Consider the following 24,443-nt stretch of genomic DNA (forward strand, 5'->3'; position numbering starts at 1 on the left):
AAAAACTTTAATTTATGTTTTTTTTTTAAATTAAACATGTCTTATACTGTATGTATCTCTTTCCAATGCTAAATTTGAAAAAATACATTACAGACATCCAAAACACCCACCTAACCGCTGGTCCCAATTAACCACGAAAAACGAGGGATAACTATACTGTATAGCAGTGATGCACAATCACCAAGCTGTGAAAACCCATCAGCTGCTGGAAATGAATCCAGTTTCACATCTAAAGGTTGCTTTGCAACACATAATGTACTGAATCTTGCCATCATTTCAATAAAAGTTAAATGCTTCTCTACTAGATGGCAAAATGTACAGATAACAAGTATTGTCACTTGTTCTCATTAGAAAATTTGTGAGTATATTTAGAAAACATTATTTTAGTGTGTCTAAATATATTTGTGAGATTTGCATTTGGCAGTGCTATGGGAGATTTTACCTAAAATACCATGGCTCATTAATGACTGTGAAACACTGCCCTAAACAAATTAAAAAAAAAAAAAAAAGCCTTTTACATCAATAATTTTAAACCAACTTTACATTTTTTATCTTACAGTTGTGTTCAAAATTATTCAACCCCCACAGCAAAGTGGTTTTGCAAGTTTTACATTTGTTTTTCATTTTGTGTCAAATAGACAAATACAACTGAAATAACAAAAATATTTTTTGGGGAATATTCCAATCAATGGCCTTTCTGTAAATGTTTCATTGACAAATTTATTCAAACCCTTAGGTATCTATACTTTAGTACTTAGTATAGCATCCTTTGCAACAATAACATCCTTTAGATGTGAAGCATAGCCTGACACAAGTTTCTTGCAGCGATCCACAGGTATCTTTGCCCATTCCTCATGGGCAGAGGTCTCATTAACATTTTTGGGATTGTGTGCTGCAACTGCCTTCTTCAAGTACCACCAGAGATTTTCAATGGGATTTAAGTCTGGTGATTGCAATGGCCACTCCAGAATCTTCCAACACTTCTTTTGCAACCAAGATGCGGTAGATGTTGAAGTATGCTTAAGATCATTTTCCTGTTGGAGGTCCAACCTCACCCAAGCCTCAGCTTTGTCAATGACTGCATAACATTTGCATCCAAGATTTCCTGGTATTGAACTGAATTGATAATACCTTGCACACGCTGAAGATTCCCTGCACCTGAAGAAGCAAAACAACCCCAGGGAATGACTGACCCCCCACCTTGCTTCACAGTAGATAGGGTGTTCTTTTCTTTATAGGCATCATTCTTTCTCCTCCACACGTACCGTTGATCCATTGGCCTGAATAATTTAGTCAATGAGGTAATCACAAAAAGGCCATTAATTTGAATACTCCCAAAAATATTTTTATTATTACAGTTGCATTTGTCTATTTGACATGTCATTATTTAATGTCAATATAAACAAGATAAAAAATGAATGTCAAACTTGCAAAAACACTTATCCGCTGTGGGGGTTGAATAATTTTGAACACAACTGTAGATTTCATGTGCTTTCCTACAATTTTTATGTTCTTTTAGGAATCCGTGAGGAAGGCTGCAGACCTAACGCTAAAAACCCTCAGTAAGGTAAATCTAGCAGTCAGTCCTTACAAGGGTTGCTGGGTTAAAGTGCACCCAACATGACTTAAGTCTCTGTACAGGTATGTACTCGTATGTGTGAGTCTACTGGATCTACTGCACAGAGAACTGTGGCGGCACTTTTGCCCACCTTACTGGAGAAGGGTATTGTCAGCAGTGTTTCTGAGGTTCGCTCGCTCAGGTAAGATCGGTTATTGTGTTCTCGCAGTCTAACATGTGGCTTTAATTTTGAAATGAATTGTGCTTCTTTTTGTACTAGCATCCAGACCCTAGTCAAGATTAGTAAAACGGCTGGTGCCCGACTTAAACCTCACGCTTCCAGACTCATCCCAGCACTCCTTGAGGCCCTGAGCACCTTGGAGCCTCAGGTTTTAAACTACCTCAGCCTTAGGGCCACAGAGCAGGAGAAGGTAACTTCATCCTTCTTATTTAGACACCAACCAACGTGGTTGCACAAAACCTCTCATCTCAGCTTTTACTTTAGCTTGTAACTTTTGTCCATTTTTATAGAGCGCCATGGACGCTGCCAGGCTCAGTGCTGCCAAGTCCTCTCCAATGATGGAAACCATTAATATGGTAATAAAAAAATTAAGAGGTGTTGAAAAATGTTCCAAGACTTGTCTCATTAAATAACTTTTTCAAAACCAGACTAAAATTTTTCTACGTTTCAATGTTGGCTAAACCATCAAAAGTCACATTTACAGAGCGATATGGGCTGTTTTAATTATATAAAATACACTGTACTCAGCTCTAGAGTGCTGATACTTCTTAAATCAGTGATGCAGAGTAGCCAGTTGACTAGATGTCCCTGTACCAACAAACCAGTGATGTGATAAATCACCACACAACACAAACATATGGTGCATAAATATAACCGTTAAGAGAAAAAAGTTTCTTTTTAGTGGTGGTTTCTTTCCCAATGTATTAGTAGTGGCTATTTGTTTTCACTTTCATTAACTCATTAGCTGCCATCGAAGGCAGAAGATGTCCAATCCCTTTGGACTGGGAAGGTCGCTGCCAGTCCTTCTAAATCCAAATGGAATGGTCGTCTATCGCGATCAGTGGCAGGCAATGATTTTAAAAGTGTCAAAATGGAGTTACGGTTACACTTGCTCAATTTGTAGATATTCACTACAGCCCTAGTTCAAATGGCTTAAATCTTAGGTCAATGCCACTCAATGAGTTAATCACTTTTTCCCTATCATATAACAATATACTAAATCATGACATATTGTTAGTGTGATTAAAAAATTGACAATAAAAGGAATTTATAATGATCCCAGAGCTATTTTGTGACACCAGTACCGTAAATTGTCTAAGATCACCATATTCACATCATTTTTTTTCTTTGTTTCTGTGTGTTGTGTTCAGTGTTTGCAGCACCTCGATGTTACAGTGTTGGGGGAGCTGGTTCCCAAGTTGTGTGAGCTGCTAAAGAGTGGAGTTGGGCTTGGAACCAAGGTAAAGGGCATTCAAAGATGCAAACTTCAGATCAGTCAACATATACAGTAGTAAACACCTGCAATTTGCAGGGGGTAGGAACTGAGCCCTGCCGAGATGAGCGAAAAACTTTGGGGGAAAAAATATGAATATCTGAATGTACGGCAATGCACTTTGCACTGTCTTGTCCTCACGTTTATCATTTCTTTTCAAAGGGTGGTTGTGCCAGTGTCATTGTGTCCCTCACCGTCCAGTGTCCCCAGGATCTCACCCCATACTCAGGTGTCAATTCAGTCATCGAATGTCTTGTTTTATGCAAGCAAATAACTAATTGTTTTTAACGCTTTCAGGTAAACTGATGAGCGCTCTGCTCAGTGGCATCCATGACAGAAGCACTGTGGTTCAGAAAGCCTTTGCCTTTGCTCTTGGCCACCTCGTCAGGGTAAAGGACCGAAGAGATGTTTTCGCAGCTTTTGCCCATTCTGAACACATAGGCTAGGTTCATACTGCAGGTCGTAATGAGCAATTCCAAATTTGTTGTCATATGTCTTTTTGGCGTGCCCGTTCAGACATCCATTGTCCATTGAGCCCGTTTGAGTATTACGAATGCGCACTAATTCACAGTGCAACACGCGGTGAACAAACTGACCCGCATGTGGAGAAGCATCAAAACAGACACTTGCTGGCTGTACGTCATTCCAGGGTGATCATATTTGGATTTCCCAAAAGAGGAGACAAATAACATACATTAATAATCCCCGTTTAGTCTTATGTTCAAAGTTTATATTGATTGATAGAACACATGCACGCACTGTGCTTGTGTGACGCACACATATAAGCATTATGTATCTGTGTCAATTTACCCCGACTCGGCCATGTAAGCAATACTAAAATATTGCTTATTTGGCGCACAGAAAGAAAACCGAACATTATCAGGCTTATCCTTCATTTCATTATTTTTTTATGGCTGTGGTCAAGCCCGCCTCCTGTGTAAAAGCCGGGTTCTAGCTAACGCTAATGCACAGCTATCGCCACTCTCGCTCTTTGCTGACTTAATTGCTGCATGAATTCCGATTTGGGAGACTTGACAGCTCGGACCGCCGCCACATTCTGGAAAACTGGTGCCCAGATTGGATTTAAACCACATACGAAAGTGACCCAGATCGGATTTGAAATGGTCCACGTCTATGCGAATTGTCCCGTTTAGACCGTCAACTTAATGCCTCACTCAGGTCGGAACACTACGAAAAAATCGGATTTGTGCATTACGACATGCGGTCTGAACCTCGCCTTAATGCCTCACTTGAGTCGGGAAAAACACGAAAAAATCTGATTCGTACATGAAGACCTGCACTCTGAACCTTGGTGTTTTAAGCGCCCTGTTGTTTTTCTCCATCAGACAGCTAAAGACAGCAGCGTGGAGAAGCTACTTCTCAAGCTCAACACTTGGTACCTGGAGAAAGAAGGTAAGGCAGCAGTTGAAACAACTACTTGAATTATTGGCAAACATAACCTTTGTGATTAATTTCCAGAGCCTGTGTACAAGTCCTCTTGTGCCCTGACTGTGCACGCCATCAGCCACTATAGCCCCGATGTATTGAAGGCGCATGCAGGCGTGGCTCTGCCACTGGCTTTCCTGGGCATGCACCAGGCACCGGGCACCGAAGAAGACAAAGGAGAGAGTCAGGACGCCACCTTGTGGGGTGAAGTGTGGCAGGAGAATGTCCCTGGTGAGTAATTTCTGGCCAGGTGTGTCCAAACCTTTTCTCTGAGGGCCACATTCAGAAATGTTTTTCCACTGTTACTCTTAACCATCATAACGGCCCATATTTTTTGTTGCTTTCAAAAAGGCTAATTTCTTTCCTTCAGCTAAAAATGCCTCCTAATTGTACTTTATATTTTTTATCTTGTATTTCAAACATGGAGTTTGTTTTTTCTTTGCATGTTTGCCAAATTGAACTAGAGATTTTTTAAACCTTTGCAATGATGGCAGCTTCCTGAAAATTGAATAAACATTACAAATGTTACGTGGCTCACTTGATATATCAAGCCATTTTGTCTTTGTATTAAAATGGTGGGAAGAAATTGGTGCATAAGGACTAATCTGCTATTACTAGTCTCAACTGAAATTCTACACGGATTCCTACATGGATTTCAACATGTCCGGTTTTCAGTCCTGAGCTAATGGAGAGGCACTTTTTAAATGACTGCCTCTATCTAGTGTTGAAGCTGAGAAGTGCAGCAGAGTGTTGGCTGAACTCAAGTGTCTTGTGCAGGCCATATTCTGAACTAGAGGCGCACGATAATTATCGGTCCGATAATAGGAATTAAGACATCATCCCAATAAATCCGATAATATATTATCGGCCCTATTAATAATAATTTTGGCACGGTGTCGGATTGGGATTTGTGTGTTTGTTTCCACTCCTGTTTTTCCAGTATGCAAAGTTTTGTTACTGTCTTTGTTTTGTTCATTATAAGGTTCATGTCGTCATGAAAATTCTGGTTCAGTCAAAGGCAAATCTAAGCTGAATCACCCACTAGTATTTTTGACCTACAGGTGTTCAAAGACTCATATATATACATTATATATATACATTGAAAAATTATATATATATTATCGGTTATCGTATCGGTATCGGCTTTGAGGAGCAGGAAGTTATTGATAACGGTTTCAAAAAATGGATATCGTGCACCCCTATTCTGAACACTTCTGAGCCAGCAGTGGAACAACTGTTTTAACTCATTGTCTGCCATTGACGGCGATAAAGCCAAACCCATAGAAGTGGAATGTTCCTTCGTTGCCAGCCCTTGCACTTCAAATGGATTGGACGTTTACTAGTGACAAACTCGATTCGATTCACAGCTGAAAAATGAAAAGATCCACATGATTTTGACGTTCTACCATTGTCATCTAAACAAGTGTTTTTCAACCATTTCTGAGTCGCGGCACGTTTTTACATTGGAAAAAATCTTGCGGCACACCACAAACCAAAAATGTTCCTAAATTACTTTCTGTACAGTATATTTTAGAGTAATTTCTCAATATTTATATTTCCTCAGAGTCAGTGTAAAACTTGAGCCTGTTTAGATGACCACAAAGCTGAAATCCTGGCAGGAATTGAAGACAGACAAAGCTCTTCTTCCCAGTCTCTGTTTTTATTTTTTATAGCAGTTAGGCTTGAAAACCTCAGAATTATCAGACAGGGGGACTTTAGCAATGTCTTTAACTGCATCAGGGCTGAGCCTCTCACTGACAGTGGTTTTGCAGGCAGGTAGTATTAATGTCTCTGCCATTGTGTGGGACTTTTTGGATTTAGCAAAAATTTCGGCAACAAGGTTGTGTCTGTGTCAGCTGGCTTTGAGGGCTTTCTCATTTACCTTTGTAGTTTTTCTCAAAAAACTTGCCTGTTTCTCTGTGTTTTCACAAAGGCGAACAAAATAGTCCATCGACTTGTTTCATTTGGAGATGACTTTTAAGCTTGCTTGGCATCATGGCACTGTTGGATAGCCTCTCGTGTTGCATTCAAGAACTGCTCGGATTTCTAGCCATCAGCCATCTTGCTGTCCTCGACAATGTGTTGGAATAAAACACAGGGGGAGGATTGACGGTCGTCACATATTGATAAAATGTAAAGGACACTTTTGTATATATGGACACTTGACGAGTCTAATCAAATGATGTGCAGTAGATGTGCTGGGGTCCACATTGTCGCTGATGGCGAGAAAGCCGAGCAGTTCTTGAACGTGACACGAGCAATACCCCACTCATCTGCACATCACCGAAACCTTCTACCTACTCCTTCCTTCCTACTGCAACTACAATCTCTCATGGCACCTCGGTTGAAAAACACTGATCGAAACAAAAATGTTGAAGTGTTCTCTATCTCTCGCTCTCAAGCGTCGACGTTGTCGCCTGCTGCCACCTTTGTTAACTGTCTCCATTTAAAGTGTTAGTAGATAGTAATAAATGTAATTATAACGATCCATTTCTTGGGTACCAGGAAGTTTCGGAGGCATCCGACTATACATGACTGAGCTCATCGCCATTACGCAGAAGGCCCTGCAATCCCAGTCTTGGAAGATGAAGGCTCAAGGCGCAGCTGCCATGGCAACCGTTGCCAAGGAACAGACGGGCTCGTTGGTGGCGCCGCACCTTGGTTTGGTCCTAACTGCTTTAATGCAGGGCTTGGTGGGACGCACGTGGGCGGGCAAGGTAATGGCCTCGATATCATCATTTAATTCTTTAGACAAAATTATACTAGCCGAGGGCACGTTATATTCTACCTTTGTTTTTTTTCCTTCCCTAGGAGGAGCTGCTGAAGGCCATTGGATCAGTTGTCTCCAAATGCAGGTTTCGCATTTCACAGTTTTGGCACTCATACAAAACATTTGGGCAAGGCCTTTTTTGCCCCAGTACACAAAACAAGATCCATAAAAGTTGAGCATTAATGTTCCTTTTAAAGGTCGACCGGTATATCGGCCGGCCGATAATGGGGACTAATGGGATAACTGTTGAAGTTCACTGTTTGGTTGATGATCTTTCTTATGAAGATAGACTGATATCTCGGCCGGCCAATATACTGTAATTTTTTTACCAAGATCGGCCGATATTTAGCCGACATAATAGGATAACTTGTGTTCACTGTGGTGAGCTTTCTCATGAAGGTCGACCGATATCAGAGGTGGGTAGTAACGGGTTACATTTACACCGTTATATTTACTTGAATAACCTTTTGAGAAAATGTTGACTTGAGCTTGGGCTACACTAGTCGTTACATTTTTCCTCTTTATTATACATATTAGATTTTTTTTTTGTTTTTTTTTTTGCCAGAGATACCAACAATAGCTACACCAATTAGACGTAGCAACAAAATCCCATGACTCCATTATACCAATCCGACTCAAGCTTGCCGCTCTACGATCTCGCCGGCCCGCTTAATCATGTGATGTCTTTAAAGCACCGTAAAAAGTTAAGTATTTGACATGGAGCGCTGCCCTCAGCATGACTCGAAAGCGCGGATTTTAACCTCTTCCCAGTTTTTATTTGGCACCGATTGACCATGGAAAACCGGAGATATGGTCTTCTTAATTTCATGATAGGAACTGCAGGAACTATTCACTATTCAAACTAGGAATGTTTACTTGGAAACTAGGGCACACATGCTTTTTGGACGAATGATGCTTAAATTCTGTAGATTTGTTTTCTCTCGCCGGAATTCAAGTTTTTTTTTTTTTTTTTTTTGCTTTTTTTTTTTTTTTTGCTTTTCTATGGCGTAATACGGTTATGTAATAAGTTATAGTGCAGTATAAGTTCATATAGATAACTTCGTGCTGAGAAAAAAAATACCATTGTATAAATAAACAAAACTCATCAAACGTTGTAAGCAGTTACTCACAATGTTACTCATGATTTGAGTATTCTTTTCACCGAATACTTTTCTACTTGTACTGGAGTACATTTTTTTGGATGACTACTTTTGCTTTTACTTGAGTAATATCATTTTGAAGTAACACTACTCTTACTTGAGTAAAATTCTTAGCTACTGTACCCACCTCTGACCAATATATTGGCCAGCCAATATATTGGGACGATATATGGACTTTTTTCAAGCTTGGCCGACATAATAAGATAACTCGTCACCCAAACAGTGAACAGTTTTGTTAATTGTGATGTTACACTACCTGGTAGCCACTAGCCTGTGTTACAAAAGGAGGTAGCAAAAGAAAAAAATTACTTCTTAGAATATGTACATTATATTTCTATAATTATTTCAATTGTCTTTCATCATCGTTTTTAAAAAAATGTATATTGACCTCATCAATTTCCAAAATCCGCTTTAGACATACACAATTGGTCTTTTTTTATTTATTAATCGGTTCAGCATCATATCATTTGAAAATCCCATATCGGTCGACCTCTAGTTCTTTTGAGTAAATGAATAAAAATTTTCCAGACATTTCAAAAAATACTCAAGAACCAAAATGTTCAACCTTGGTTTCATTGGGCAATGACAACATTGTTATCGGATTTTCCAGATTGTAGGTCAGGAGTTTTTACTGTGTAGACTTTTTCAATCCGCTGCAAAAAACCCTGGTTTCTTTTGTTGCATGTGCTCTTTTTAGCACAGAGCTAGAGAAGCCCTGTAGCGGCCAGCCCACTATCTCTGAGGTCCTAGAGGTGGTCCTCAAGGAATGTCGCAAGGAGAGTCTGGTGTACAAAATGGCTGCTCTGCGCTGCGCTGGCGACGTGCTTCACAGCAGTCAAGAGGACCGCTTCAGCGACATGACTGACATCCTATTCCCTCTGATAAAGAAGGTAACCTCCTAGTCATATCCAAGGCTTCTTTTGAGGCGAGGAAGTGACTCGGAATGACAAAGTGAACATTTTTAGAGCTGTCCGGAGAGCGGCGCAGTGTCACCAAGGTGTCGAGAGGAAGAGGATGACCTCACCACCAAGGAGAAAGACCTGCAGACTGAAGCTGTTCTCTGTGCTTTTGAAACCCTGGGAAAGACTTGGCCCAAGAACCCCCAGACTCAATGTAAGTTATGATTCTCCAGATTTAAACGGAACCACAGATAGAAAGACATGTAGTTCTTAAAAGATAAATGTTAGTACAAGTTGTAATAATTTGATATTAAAACCTCTCTTAATGTTTTCGGTTTAGTAAAATTTGTAAAATTATTTTAACTAGTAGGTCGCCATTGTAGTTGACGTCACAGAGCGGTGACGTCACATGGCCACGCTGCCGATGTTCCACTGTGTCACTCTTTAACTTTGTAAGGTAGTCATTTAAATACGGCATAAGGTGTCAATGGCGAGTTTTAAATTAGAGATCAAGCCAATGAGTGCGTTTTGTCCCTTGACCGACGCCGTAGTTTTCCTTTTATTCCAAGGTGAGGTGTATGGCAGAGAGAAAGGCGAGTGGACTCAGATTCGTAGTTCGGACCACGCCGTTCATTGGAATAAGCTTCGGCAACTCCCTAACAACATACAATTGAACACATAGTGAAAATACAACAAAAATAATAATTATAGCTCTCAAAAAATAATGTTCACAAAAAGAAAAGTGCTTCAATCTGTATTAATGAAGCCCTGTTCTCACACAGTTAAACAACAATGCAAAGAGAACTGGTATTCACAATCAAAAAAGATATGCAAAATACACATAAAACTTACTCAGACTTTGGTCAAACTCTATTTGAATATTTTAGCAACTTGTTTAGCTCAACAAATACACTGGATGGCAATATTTAGTCACAATATACAAACTATGATGCTGGGAGCCATTATAAGGTGTCTTACCTTCACAACATACAACTGAACACAAGGCACAACGATGCCCACAGTGCCATGCACTAGGGCAGGGTTCACTAAATCCGGACCTCGGTGCCACTTTTCCTGTTGTGTTTTCCACGTCTCTCTCCCCTAACACACTTGAATCAAATGATTGTTATCAGCAACCCCTCCAGAAGCCTGATAATGATCCAGATTATTTTGATTCAGGTGTGTTGGAGGAGGGAGACATGGAAAACACGACAGGAAAAGTGGCGCTGAGGTCCGGATTTAGTGAACCCTGCACTAGGGGAATAAAATTAATGAATATTATTTTTGTTTTATTTTCATAATTTGATATACTTACAGTATGTTCAGTTGTAAGCTACGAATCTGACACCTGTGTCCACTTGCCTTTCTCTTGGTTTTACACCCCACTGTGGAATAAAAGGAAAACTACAGCGTCAGTCAGGGACAAAACGCACTCATTGGCTGGATCTCTAATTATTTTAAAACTCGCCATTGACACCTTGTGGCAAATTTAAATCACTACCTTACATAGTTAAAGAGACACGGTGGAAGTACGGCAGCATGGGCATGTGACGTCACCGCCCTGCGACGTCAACAACAATGGTGACCTATTAGTTAATTTTTTGGTTTGAAATTTTACAAATTGGGGTTTTAATATCAAATTATTGTAACTCGTACTAACATTTATCTTTTAAGAACTACATGTCTTTCTATCCGTGGTTCACTTTAAGATAAGCGATGTGCTGTAAGTCCCCAGGCGCACTTTTCAGTCATTTATTGAAAATCCAACCCATCAGCCTTTTAACCCTTTTACACCTGAGCATATTTTGCCCGAATTTACCATTCCTTTGCTTTTATATTTCAAAGAAATGATTGTTCACAATAGCCTGGTTAGGTCCCTTTTTTCAGGACACCATAGCCTTCATGTCCAAAATGTTGATTTCCAAAAAGACAACAAAAAAAAAAAATCCCAAAATCTTTTGTCAAAATTTGTAATATTGATGTCCCATTGACAACCGAACATGCACGACGAACCGTTTTGAAGCTTGATGATATTTATTCAACTTGTTAGGATTCAACTTGTTGTTATATTTGACAATTAAACACAAACTGCAGGTATGGTCATAGGCGTTTTTGGCTTTTCCACATACTATGGTCACAACAGGTTATATACTGTAGACCAACAGTGCAAAATAGTGAAAAAATAACAAAAATGGTTTGGAGGATATTTCTTTGTGAGGTTGAACTAGTTTAGTTCATTTTTTTTCAGGCATGCCACTCAGTTCCACCTTGAACAAGACAAAGAGCTGCGTCATACATTACGTCAAACAGCCCAACTCTTCTGCCGTTCGCGCTGTCAGCCTGTCACTCTTCTCAACTTGCCGACTCATCCGAAGAAAACCACAAATCTGGTCCATCCTCTTCGAGTTGATGAAATAATACATTAGCTTGCGCTACATTTAGTTTTCGATCCATTCCGCACATTTCAAAATCGCTCGCTCAATCCAACCAGCCATCGCTCGCTACCTCCCCTCCCTCTCCTTAGATGGCGCCTCGCTCGGCAATTTATTACAAATTTTCATATTACGTCCGTCCTTCTTGACCTCACAATGGCTCCTGGGATATGTAGTCTTTCGTGGTGATTTCGGTTTTGTAAATGGACAAGAAATGTTGGAAATATGGATATAAACACATGGTCCATGCAGCGTTTTAATGATTATGAGGGCAATAAAACTCAAAATGACATTATCTCCTGTTTTACTTGGTCGATTGACTTCAAGTAAAAACGGGCGTGGACCTCAACTTCCTCACTTTCAAATGAGACCAACCAGCGGCACGTGGGTGACGTAGTTACAGCGTGACGAGGCTTCAAAGATGATATGCGTAATCTAACGCAAAGACAGTTATTTTCTTACGTGTTGTGGACATCGCTAAAGTGCAACTTTTGTGGTTTTCAACAGCTCGTTTCCAGGTGGAGGTCTGTATCCTCATGTGTGAGAAGCTGCAATTGAGCACATGGAAAGTGCAGCTTGCTGTTCTCCACTGCATGAAGGCCTATTTACAGGGGTAAAGAGAAACCTCCCCCAAAAAGTTGAATCATCATTTTGGTACTATGTTGAATTAATATTCGCTCAACTCCCCCAGATTGTTGTTGTTCAAGAAGAACAGCAGCGAATTGAGTACGCTTTCTCGCATCCTCACAGACACGTGTGCTGCTCTCACCCATCCTTTAGGTAAAACCTTCACATTGTTCGACTCTAAGTAGGCTTTAACTTCACTGTCGTATGTGTTCTTACTGTTTTACCAGAAAACAAAAGCTATTCTTCTGTCAGGACGGAGGCTTTGTCTGTAGTGGAGCTGATTGTTAAGAGAACTGGAGGTAAAACAAACAAGTGTCATTTGTTCCACAACAGCAATCTCCTGTTGCGTCCTTTAGTATTATTCATATTTGTTTTCTAACATTAATCTATATAAACAACAGAAAATAATGGATTCATTATGAGACCGCAATTTAATTTTAAAAGAAATTTTGTCAGAATTATTTTGGATCCTGCATCATTTAGTGCTGCACTTACATCGCAATGTCTTTCAGAGAGTGAACAGTGGGATTGTGTATCAGTGAAGAGTCGGGAGCAGCTTCAGCGTTCCCTGTCTACCCTTCAGTCAGACAGCAGACCAGATCTTAGGGACAAAGCGCAAGAGCTGCGCAGGCACATCCAGAGCCAGCCCTGAAAACACACAAACGCCACACACACATACACACTCTTTGGCAAAAGTAATAAGTAATATAACTTGTTCCCCAGTAAGTGTGGAAGTGTATTTTGTAGCGTCCTTTCTATTTGGCTCTTTGGACAAATGTTCTAATAATAAATCTGAATGTGATAAACCTGAGTGGTTGACACTGTCTAATTATAGCCCCGAAAATGGCTTTTACTACTGTTGTATGTTTGTTTACCTGTTAAATATCAACTATTTTACCTTGGCTGACTGTCACCAATACAGTGACAGATTACATCATTTCCATAACTACTTTGTGTTGGTGAAAACTTTGATCAAGTCTTGTTTGCAAGATGAATTTTTCTGTCAACTTCCGTCTTGAAACTAAATTAAAGCCCCATTTAAGTGATCTGCTTTAGTTGTTTCAATTTGTCACAGCACAAGTGAAATATTTTTTCCCATAGTGTCTTTTAAACTTTAAAACATTTTATGTTCTTGGCAGTGGCGATTGCTTTATGACTGCAAGGGCAGCTCCAAAATGCCCCCCCCCCCAAAAAGATCAAATGTATACTGTTGTGCCTACATGTCATTGACTATGCGCTACAAGGCGTTTAACTTTTTTTTTGGAATTATCTTTTCACCGGTTACAAGGCGGTTTGCTTTTCATTCATTTGCGCAGTTTCACAGTGCTTTACAGTTTTTCTCAATTGCTTTGGTACGGTTCTCAGATCAGAATTGAAATTTTCAAAACTACTTGTTCAATCCTTACAACATGTCGCACAAATAGCAAAACGTGGTTTACCTGCAATAGCCAGTTTTTTTGTGCAAAATACTTAAGTCTATCGCTCAAAATTTCTGTGTCAACATGTCAAAGCTGTCAGAATGACAAGTCCTTGTTTCATTGAACAGGCAAAACAGTCAAATTGCTTAGTCATGCTCTCAATTGAACAGTTACTCTGGCGGAAGGCTCTGATGCTGAAGATGGTGTACGTAAGTTTTGAACAGTATGACATCTATCACATCTATGCAGATGACACACAACTCTACATTTCTGTGTCCCCACACGATTATAGTCCCTTAGTCTCCCTGAGTAAATGCATTCATCAAATCAATGAATGGATGTGCCAGAATTTTCTCCAGTTAAATGTGGAGAAGACAGAAGTGATCATTTTTGGGCCAAAAAACGAAAGGTCAAAGATAAGCAGGCACCCTAGAACAATGTCACTTACAGCTATAAATCAAGTCAGAAACCTTGGCGTAATTATTGACTATTATAGCCATCTAAAGTCCGTCACTAAATCTGCTTATTACCACCTAAAAAATATAGCCAGAATTAAGGGGCTTCTGACTCAACAAGACATGGAAAAACTTATGCATGCATTCATTTTCAGCAGATTGGACTGTTGCAACGGTATATTTACGGGTCTTGATAAAAAATCAGGAAGCTGCAGCTAGTACAGAATGCTGCAGCCAGAGTCCTCACAAATACAAGGAAACTGGACCACATTACACCGGTTCTGAAATCGTTACACTGGCTTCCAGTTAGTCAAAGGATAGACTATAAAATACTACTGCTCGTCTACAAAACACTTAATGGCCTTGGACCAAAATACATGCTTGATTTGTTAGATTCCTATGAAACATCTACACCCCTAATGTCGTCTGGAACCGGTCTCCTGTATGTTCCAAGGACAAGAATCAAGCAGGTTGAGGCAGCATTTAGTTATTATGCTCCTCACCTCTGGAACAAGTTTCCTGAAGGTCTGAAGTATGCTCAAACTGTGCTCCTTTAAATCAGTTATTCTGTTATTAGTTATATCAGTCAATTATTAGCAGTAGAAGTAGTATTTATTTTTTTATTCGATTTTTATGTATAATTTTATTTCCTATTTCGATTGTCTTTGTTTTTAGGTTATTTTAATGTAATTTTATGATCTTCATGTGATGTAAAGCACTTTAAATTGCCTTGTGTTGAATTGTGCTATAAAAATAAATTTGCCTCGCCTGGCCTTGATGAAAATTGCTAATTACACCGTTGTGTGTTGGAGATTCAAAATTCAGTTGACGTGACAGACCATGTCACTGCGATACAGAAAAAGAGCACGGAGTATCACAAAGAAAAAAAGCGAAATTAGAAATGTGTACACACGACAATTGGCACAACTAAACTTTGAGTACTACATATCGGGATTCCCCCCCCATTCTTTCTACACATCTTGACATTCCTCCCTCTTAGGCCACGGTTTTTCATCATACAATTTTCATCCACGTCACAATGGATGTCTTTTGCTATACAGCGTGGTAAGAATCTTAAATGCCTTATCCAGCCTGTGCAGGCATCTGCTGTGATGTCACTGAATGCTGCATTCATGGCATCCAGAAGAGTGATCGGAGTGTGAGGCTGGCAATCATACACTTGCCATCTCCATGTGGAGAAAAATTCTTCTATGGGATTGAGGAATGGGGAGCATGGTGGCAGGAACTCCATCACCATTCTCTTGTGGGTTGAAAACCATTCCCTGATTATGATGGATTGCTGGAAACCCACATTGTCCCAAACTATGACAAATTTTGGCAGGTTAAAATAAGTTACGTAAAGTAACGAAAATGCGTAGAAATAAGCACACACGTTGACATGTTCATGCATTTTGCATGTAAAGACTTATGCAATGACGTAATGACTAAATGTTGTGGGTGGTGAGACTACAATAGGGACCCATAATCATCCATTTTGACCATTATGACAGATGCAACTGATAATGTAGGAAACGGCAGAGAATTGTGCAAAATCATTTGCATGGATGCACAAAACCATCTGCAACTTGCTCAAAGAAATAGAAACTGCTTTTTTGATGTTGCGAGGATTGCGCAAGTAGTTTTGAGAATTTCAATTCTGAGAAAACTAAAAAAGTGAATGCCGAGAGTGCATTGTTACACTACAGCGAAACGAGACGAGCCATTGGCGAAAGGCAGGGTTTGTTCCGCCAATCGGACGCTGTGCGTCTCTGGCGGTCTATGGACAGCGGGCGGGGCACAGCTGGCCTAGACGCGCTGCTTCTCTGCATTATGATTGGATGATCTGTCTCAGGCAGAATCACTTTTTGATTGACAGCGTAGTGAGCGAATCTATAATCTTGTCATATCAACATCTATCTATCTATCTATTTTTTCATTTTCGTTCCCTTCTGAGTTGAACTGGGGACTCAATCATCCTAGCGACACTTGCTTTGTTAAAAAAAAAGACCAGCAAATAATTGCTTTTATTTCTGTTGTTTATTGTAGCTATTTGTGTTTGGAGACTACTTCTTACACTCTAGTTTCTTTCCCGACCAAGCAGCGGGAGCCGCTAAGACGGACACACTTTGAGGTTCTCTTATTGAAAAACCAGCTATGTCTCAAAGATGGCTCTTGAAGTCAAAAGGATTAAATGAAAACTTCAGACCGCTCATTTGTATTGATACTGTATGGCCCTTTAAAACAAAAGCTTGACCGCCTCCTCGCGTTTTAAGGAGTCCCTAGTTTTCAGAGGAAGCAAGAGGTACAGGACATACCAAAGATAAAAAAAATGTACATTTGAAGTAGAAAGTGTCCAATGCAACAAAGCTCCAACAAATGAATAAATGAAGGCAGTAATGATAGGAACGGACGTGTTTGGTTATATACTTTAATTCGAACTAAAAAAATGACCAATGTACAATGTGTTCTAATGGTGACCAAATAAGCTACGCATGAGTCGTGCCTTATGACTTTAGTGGGGCAGGTTGGCGTCGGTCTTGACTAAGGGCTGAGCGTGAGACTGTGGACATGCCGTCTACAAACTTGGTCTTGAACAAGACGTTGGCGTTGGTGAACATGCCGTCCTTGAGTGACACAACCACAAACTGTTGGAAGAGTTTATAAAGTTTACAAGTGGGAAATGTTACCAGTGGCAAAAATCTTGCAGGTGTCTAAAATGGCTGACCTGAGAGTGTGTGAAATGTTGGCGCAGCATCTGCCCAATGTTTTGCGTGTGCGAAAGGTCCAGCGCGGCATCCACTTCATCTAGGATGTAGATTGGAGCGGGCTTGAAGAGTAGCATGGCCAGGATGAGCGACAAGGCTACCAGAGACCTGAAAGAAGCAAGTTCAAAATGAATTAGGGGAAAAAATTGTGAGACCTGAGCAGTATTGTTAATAATGGCATTAGAATATAATGGTGTTATTTTTTTTCAGTAGTGAGTAATCTAATGAATTACTTTTCTCCTCGTTGCCGTTACTGAGGCGGGAAAGGTGTGCGTTACTATGCGTAACAATGTTGGTTGAAGGACGCGAGAAAAGTCAGACTGACTCACGGAGACGACAGAGCAGAGCAGGAGTGAGGAGGAGGCAAGGGAGTTGCAAACGTGATGCTAGGTGGCTCTAATAATACCTGACTGTAGCCGATAGCCTACAAACTACGCCCACATGCTGCTACGGTAGATATCACATAATATAGAACTAGATGCAAATGACAGACCAGACACGGCGGCATTAGCAACATGTATAAAGAACTAGATGCGTTAGTACAGTGTTTTTCAACCGGTGTGCCGTGAGAGATCGTCAGGTGTGCGGTGAGAAATTATCTAATGTCGCATTTATATACACACACACATATATATATATATAATTATTGTAATGTCGGTAACTGTGCGAGCCCTTGAAGGGGCCATCAGACTGCAGAGTGTTGACGTAGCAGGAAGCAAGCAAGGAGGGAGGGAGAACGGCGTGAGAGCAAGTTAGCGGTCGCATGTTGTGGATGCCGCTGCAATTTTGTTTATTATTTTCCATTGTTGCCACAATAAAGTGGGAAAGTCATCACCGACTCCTCTCCTTTGTATATCCCAATTCAGGGCTATTAAAATATTTTTTTCCCGTCGAGTTGCAGTAGGAAGGAGTAGGTAGAAAGTTCTCGGTCGTGTGCAGATGAGCGAAGTTTGCTCGTGTCGCTTTCAAAACTGCTCGGATTTGTAGCCATCAACGACCTTGCTGTCCGCGATAATGTGGACCACAACACGTCTACTGCACATTATTTGGTTGGACTCGTCATGTGTCGATATACTCGAACGTGTCCTTTCTATTTTATCTATATGTGACGACCGTCAATCCTCCCCGTGTTATATTACAACACATTGTTGAGAACAGCAAGGTGGCTAATGGCTAAAAATCCGAGCAGTTTTTGAACGCGACACGAGCAGCACAGCGCCATGGTGCCGAGCAAGTTTAAACGTCATGTCCAAAGAAAACACCCGTCGCTTCAAAGCAAGTCGATGGACTACTTTGTTCGCCTTCGTGAAAACACAGAGAAACAGGCAACTTTTTATGTAATATAAAAACTACAAAGGAAAATGAGAAAGCTCTCAAAGCCAGTTACCTTGTTGCTAAATCCAAAAAGTCCGACACCATGACAGAGACATTAATACTACCTGCCTACAAAGCCATTGTCTGTGAGATGCTCGCCTCTGATGTGGTGAAAGACATTGCTCAAGTCCCCCTGTCTGATAATTCTGAGCTTTTTCAAGCCTAACTGCTATAAAAAAAAATATATAATGATTAAAAACAGAGAAAGACAGAGCTGTTGACTTTGTGTTCATCTAAACAGGCTCAAGTTTCACACTGAGTAAGTATACAAACTGAGAAATTATTTTAGAATTGAATATACTGTACAGTAAATAATTGTAGAACATTTTTGGTTTGTGGTGTGCCGCGAGATTTTTTCCAATGTTAAAACGTGCCCTGAGTCAAAAAAGGTTGAAAAACACTGTGTTAGTAAACAGCTGCCAACTTAAAGCAGTAGACCTCTCATAAAGGCTCTGTTGTAGAGAAACTTCCTAGCGAACCTAAGTAGAGGTGTGCAAAATTTCCGATTCTTAGATTATTCGCGATTCGGCCGCGGAAGATTCGAGAACGGTTCACAAACATCCAAATTCCGATTATTGAAATATGTCAAGTAAAGCGGAAGTAAAACACACTCAGCGCGTCACGCAGTCTTCAGGACACAATGAGGAACGGAGCGAGAGTAGCTAAACAGCATGCTTGTCATTACCCGGCCCCTCGGGTAATGCCAATGCTTAACTCACGGCTGTAGCTCAACTCATGCCGCGAGATTAATAAAAAAAAAAAACAACATACCTGACTGCTGCAGAAAGCTGCTACAAAGTACGTCCAGAATACAAAATGTTATGATAGATATCATATTCATATAGGACTAGATGCACATAGACTCGGTGGCGATAGCAGCACACGTAGAGAAAGCTAGATGCGGGCGTTAGTAAACGGCCGCCATCTTAAAGCAGTAGACTTCCCTGCAAGGCTGTTGTAGCGAACCTTCCAAGCGAACCTTTTTAACTTTTTATCTAAAATACTCCTAAATCAGTAAAATATTGACTTATCAATATCTTTAAAAGAGTTTTAAAACTTTCACATGTCGAAAGCAGACAAAAGGGAAATTATGGAATAACAGGAGCAATTCTAACAACTTTAACGGTTGATTGACAACATTAAATTAATTGAATGTAGTTTAAAGCTGCTGATACAGAATGGGGATTTGAGTATATTATTTATTGTTTTTAACTGTTAACTTGATACTGTAATAGTGTTTATTTAAGCCTGCGAGGCTTTTTAAAAAAAAAATTTAAAATTTTTTTTTACAGTTTTTGTAACTAATGTACAAAACATTAGCAGCTAATAGCGGAGGGGGGGATGTCATCAATAATCGATTTATAATCAAATCGTAGCCTCTGAATCGTAATCGAATCGTTAGGTGCCCAAAGATTCCCACCTCTAAACCTAAGTGTTTTTATCTAAAATACTCCGAAATCAGCAAAATCTTGACTTAAGTCTATCTTTAAATGATGAAACAGTTCTAAAACTTGTCACATGTCGAAAGTAGACAGAAGGGAACTAATGCAATAACGGGAGCAATTTTAACAACTTTAAAGGTTGATTCACAACATTAAATTAATAAGTTACTTTCAAGTCATCGCAATATCCGCAATACCCCTGTGTCTAGTTAAGTTTAGGGTAAAGAATTGGGCTAAGGCAAGCTTCACATGGTGTGACCTGTTTTTTTGTTTGTTGTTGTTGTTTTTTTTTTTGTTTTTTTTTTTTTGAGAAAAGAAAAAAAACATGAAAATCATCACACGTTACTTTTCCAAGTAACTGCTCTTAATTCAGCTGAGTTACTTACGCAATTACTTTTTGGGAGAAGTAATTTGTAACTGTAATTAATTACTTTTTTAAAATTAAGATTAACAACACTGGACCTGAGTGACTTTACTTACCTTTGCCCACCACTCAGCTCAGACAGGTTCTCCTTCCAGATGTTGCCCAGGGCTACCTTGAACTCCAGACCGTCCAGGACACCGGAGCCCTGCGGAGGAGCGAGCTTGGCTGAGGCTCCTGGCAGCAGTGTGGAGAAAATAGAACCAAAGTCCTTGTTGACCTGGTAAAGCAAACAGTACCCCTTTAGAGCTGTGCATAAATAGTCAGCTGCAGAAAAAATACAGGGACCCTCGGTTTGTAATCATCTAAAAATGTGAGCAATAAACTAACTTCTGACAGCTCCGTTTGGGAAATGTTAATTTCCTTTTTTTAGGCACAATTTACATTGTAAGGTTTTAAACATGCCTCTATTCAATGTATTGAGCGGACAAGAGAAACCTTCTGCCAGGCCACATTGAGAGCCTCGTTCTTCTTCTGGTCCAGCTCCTCAATAGTCTGCAGGATCTTCGCTTTGTCATTCTCTACGATCCTCTTCTTCTTCATCAGGTCATTGTACTGCACACAACAGGAATCATTAAAAAAAAGTACCATGAGTAATATATCATTTATATATGATATATATATATATATATGTATATGATATATCATTTCTAGCTTAGAATCATTAATTGATGTCTACTATTTGTTAAAAAAAATAAAATAAAAAGACTTTATAAAACTATTCACTTGCATATTTTAAACAAAATACGTCACAATGAAAAAAAATTGTGTCTAAATAGGTCACGGATGTGTACCTCAAAACCATCGCATTATTTTTTTTTTTGTTACTGTTGCATTTTCCCCGATATTTTAGATAAATAATCGATCCAAACAAAGGAAAAAAAAAAAAAAGTTTAAAAGGGTAGTTATTTGAAAAAGAATCTCGAACAGTGCTTGATTTCTCCGATTTCTGCATTGCGACCCTTGCTATATTATGTTATATTACAACCCTTGGCTGTCAAAGAGGTCTAACTTCTTCTAACGAGGTCTAACGAGGCTCCACTCGTTACCTGTATTAATGGCACCTGTTTTAACTCATTATCGGTATAAAAGACCCCTGTCCACAATCTCAGTCAGTCACACTCCGAACTCCACTATGGCCAAGACCAAACAGCTGTCGAAGGAAACCAGAGACAAAATTGTAGACCTGCATCAGGTTGGGAAGACTGAATCTGCAATAGATAAAACACTTGGTGTAAAGATATCAACTGTGGGAGCAATTATTAGACAATGGAAGACATATAAGACCACTGATAATCTCCCTCCATCTGGGGCTCCATGCAAGATCTCACCCTGTGGTGTCAAAATGATAACAAGAACGGTGAGCAAAAATCCCAGAACCACACGGGGGGACCGAGTGAATGACCTACAGAGAGCTGGGACCACAGTAACAAAGGCTACAATCAGTAACACAATGTGCCGCCAGGGACTCAAATCCTGCACTGCGAGATGTGTCCCCCTGCTGAAGAAAGTACATGTCCAGGTTTGTCTGTGGTTCGCTAGAGAGCATTTGGATGATCCAGAAGAGGACTGGGAGAATGTGTTATGGTCAGATGAAACCAAAATAGAACTTTTTGGTAGAAACACGGGTTCTCGTGTTTGGAGGAGAAAGAATACTGAATTGCATTCAAAGAACACCATACCCACTGTGAAGCATGGGGGTGGAAACATCATGCTTTGGGGCTGTTTTTCTGCAAAGGGACCAGGACGACTGATCTGTGTAAAGGAAAGAATGAATGGGGCCATGTATCGAGAAATTTTAAGTGAAAATCTCCTTCCATCAGCAAGGGCATTGAAGATTAGACGTGGCTGGGTCTTTCAGCATGACAATGATCCCAAACACACAGCCAGGACAACAAAGGAGTGGCTTCGTAAGAAGCATTTCAAGGTCCTGGAGTGGCCTAGCCAGTCTCCAGATCTCAAACCCATAGAAAATCTGTGGAGGGAGTTGAAAGTCCGTGTTTCCCAACGACAGCCCCAAAACATCACTGCTCTAGAGGAGATCTGCATGGAGGAATGGGCCAAAATACCAGCAACTGTGTGTGAAAAGCTTGTGAAAAGTTACAGAAAACGTTTGGCCTCCGTTATTGCCAACAAGGGCTACATAACAAAGTATTGAGATGAAGTTTTGGTATTGACCAAATACTTACTTTTCACCATGATCTGCAAATAAATTCTTGAAAAATCAAACAATTTGATTATGTTCCCCCCTCCCTCCACATTCTGTCTCTCATGGTTGAGGTCTACCCATGTTGACAATCACAGGCCTCTCTAATATTTTCAAGTGGGAGAACTTGCACAATTAGTGGTTGACTAAATACTTATTTGCCCCACTGTATACTGGTATACTACAATATTACTGCTAGATAATTTTAATATGTAGCTTTTTTTAAGAATTGTTTTGACTCATGTTGGAAAGGTGAAGTCAGTGTTCTGAATCTGTTTACATTCCATTCTTTTGTACTAGTTAATGCTATCAGCATTTGACCGAATTGTTTATTTGTGATTTATTACTGTTATTTATGTGTTTATTTGTGGTTTAATAAATAATTTAAGTGTTCCAAAATGTTTTTGTGAATTAATAAGCAGCAACAAAAATCTGATTGCTAGACCAGTTAGAAAAAAAAAAAATTCAATAGTCGACTAATTGTTAAAAAAAGTCTGCTGACTAATCGGGAGAAAAATAGTCATTTGGGACAGCCCTACATAAATTTAATCTTAGCCAGGCCTAGAATTACGGATTATATTGTATTCTGTTGTCTCACCCGCTCCTCAGCCTCGTTGAGCATGTTCATGGCCCGCTTGTTGACATTCCTCTCAAGCTTACTGGTGGTCTCCTTCAGCTTCTTGAGGCGCTGGCCGGCCTCGTGTGGGTTGTTGATCTTAAAGTCGTAGGAAGAGTTGGGCCGCCCAAAGTGCTGACGCTCAGACTGGATCCAGTCGTGCTCTTGCAGCATCCGAGTAACCTGTTGGCAGGACCAACAGAGAGTGAATAGTGTGTGCAATGTGTCCAATGAAAAAATGGGACACTTGAATGATATTTTCACCTCCTGTGCTGCATCCTGGCTATCTTTAAGGTGTTTAGTGATGTTGTGATCTAATTCTTTAATCTTCAGCTGTGCTTCGTTATTCTGCTCTCGCATCTTGTCAGCTTCTGCGGTTTTCCCCTGTAACATTCATGAAACAAAGTATCACTACGCATTAAAGATCAAAATTCATAGGAGCTCTGCCTACTTTCGGCAAGAAAGCGAATGTTTACCTTGATTTCTTCGGACTGAGCCATTACGATGTCCTTCTGCTTCGAAAGTTCATCTTGGGCCTTTCGAACTGCTTCCTACACGACAAAGTGCATAATTAGATCACATTCGGCCAACTGGCAGCATACCTTGTTGTTAAATCATTTTTTAACCCTATCATCACAAATTACAAAAAAAAACAAAAAAACAAAAAAAAAACTCCATTTAATTCATTGGCTGCCAACTGCATTATCCAATCCATGTTGACTGGGAGGGTGAATGAACAATAGTTCATTCACCCTCCCAGTGAAATTGGATTGGACATCTAGCGCCGTCAATGGCACTGAAGTACAAGCATTCACAACCAGTTTTCATGTGATGCCATCAATGGCATGCAATGAGGTAAATACCAAAAAAAAAAAATGTTTATAGTTATTGAGTTAGCTAGTTTATAGTTATATGTTGGGAATGGCTTACTTTTAAAGGCATTTTTGTGCAATTTAGGTATTTAATTTGCAAGTACCGCAATTTCCCGAATATAAGGCACACCCGTGTATAATGTGCACCCCAAATTTACTTGTAAAATCTAGGGAAAATTATTGTACCCGTTTATAACGCGCACCCTAATTTTAACACCAATAAATAGAAGAACACAAGAAAACAGAGCTCGTGTACAGATACAGAAATGTCATTTTACTGACTGGTGAAACACAGCACAAGCATAGCATATTGGTAGCTCAAAACATTACCATAAACTGACAATATTTACGGTAATAATATGATTTGACAACTTCAACTTACCAGAATCTAGGAGAAAACAAAACAGATGTGACTTTTCTTTTAAAGGCTGCTGTATAACTTGCTCGTTTCATCATGATGAATAAATC

The 24,443-nt window shown here is 39.9% G+C and overlaps 2 protein-coding genes across 3 annotated transcripts in view; one reads left to right on the top strand and one right to left on the bottom strand.

Moving 5' to 3' along the window:
- The window catches only part of ecpas (Ecm29 proteasome adaptor and scaffold), a 33,953-nt gene extending 20,501 nt beyond the window's left edge, over window positions 1-13,452 (top strand). Inside the window, exons 33-49 of one of the 2 annotated variants that reach the window (XM_057844370.1) lie at window positions 1,520-1,567; window positions 1,642-1,760; window positions 1,839-1,989; window positions 2,090-2,155; window positions 2,951-3,040; window positions 3,235-3,301; window positions 3,370-3,461; window positions 4,419-4,485; window positions 4,552-4,749; window positions 7,024-7,235; window positions 7,330-7,373; window positions 9,146-9,338; window positions 9,414-9,561; window positions 12,287-12,392; window positions 12,471-12,559; window positions 12,634-12,705; window positions 12,919-13,452. In XM_057844370.1, the coding sequence (XP_057700353.1) occupies window positions 1,520-1,567; window positions 1,642-1,760; window positions 1,839-1,989; window positions 2,090-2,155; window positions 2,951-3,040; window positions 3,235-3,301; window positions 3,370-3,461; window positions 4,419-4,485; window positions 4,552-4,749; window positions 7,024-7,235; window positions 7,330-7,373; window positions 9,146-9,338; window positions 9,414-9,561; window positions 12,287-12,392; window positions 12,471-12,559; window positions 12,634-12,705; window positions 12,919-13,058 (1,902 nt within the window). In that variant the 3' untranslated portion in view covers window positions 13,059-13,452. Of the gene's footprint in view, window positions 1-1,519; window positions 1,568-1,641; window positions 1,761-1,838; window positions 1,990-2,089; window positions 2,156-2,950; window positions 3,041-3,234; window positions 3,302-3,369; window positions 3,462-4,418; window positions 4,486-4,551; window positions 4,750-7,020; window positions 7,236-7,329; window positions 7,374-9,145; window positions 9,339-9,413; window positions 9,562-12,286; window positions 12,393-12,470; window positions 12,560-12,633; window positions 12,706-12,918 lie in introns of both variants that reach the window. The other variant, XM_057844371.1, reaches the window with a different exon arrangement.
- A 2,903-nt stretch (window positions 13,453-16,355) lies between these two features.
- Window positions 16,356-24,443, bottom strand: part of smc2 (structural maintenance of chromosomes 2) — a 29,863-nt gene continuing 21,775 nt past the window's right edge. Inside the window, 8 exon segments of the mRNA XM_057842485.1 lie at window positions 16,356-16,815; window positions 16,817-16,924; window positions 17,005-17,152; window positions 20,341-20,501; window positions 20,720-20,836; window positions 23,086-23,286; window positions 23,368-23,487; window positions 23,580-23,654. Of these exon segments, the coding sequence (XP_057698468.1) occupies window positions 16,792-16,815; window positions 16,817-16,924; window positions 17,005-17,152; window positions 20,341-20,501; window positions 20,720-20,836; window positions 23,086-23,286; window positions 23,368-23,487; window positions 23,580-23,654 (954 nt within the window). The 3' untranslated portion in view covers window positions 16,356-16,791.

This window comes from Corythoichthys intestinalis, chromosome 8 (genome assembly GCF_030265065.1).
Source record: "Corythoichthys intestinalis isolate RoL2023-P3 chromosome 8, ASM3026506v1, whole genome shotgun sequence".
Taxonomy (NCBI): domain Eukaryota; kingdom Metazoa; phylum Chordata; class Actinopteri; order Syngnathiformes; family Syngnathidae; genus Corythoichthys; species Corythoichthys intestinalis.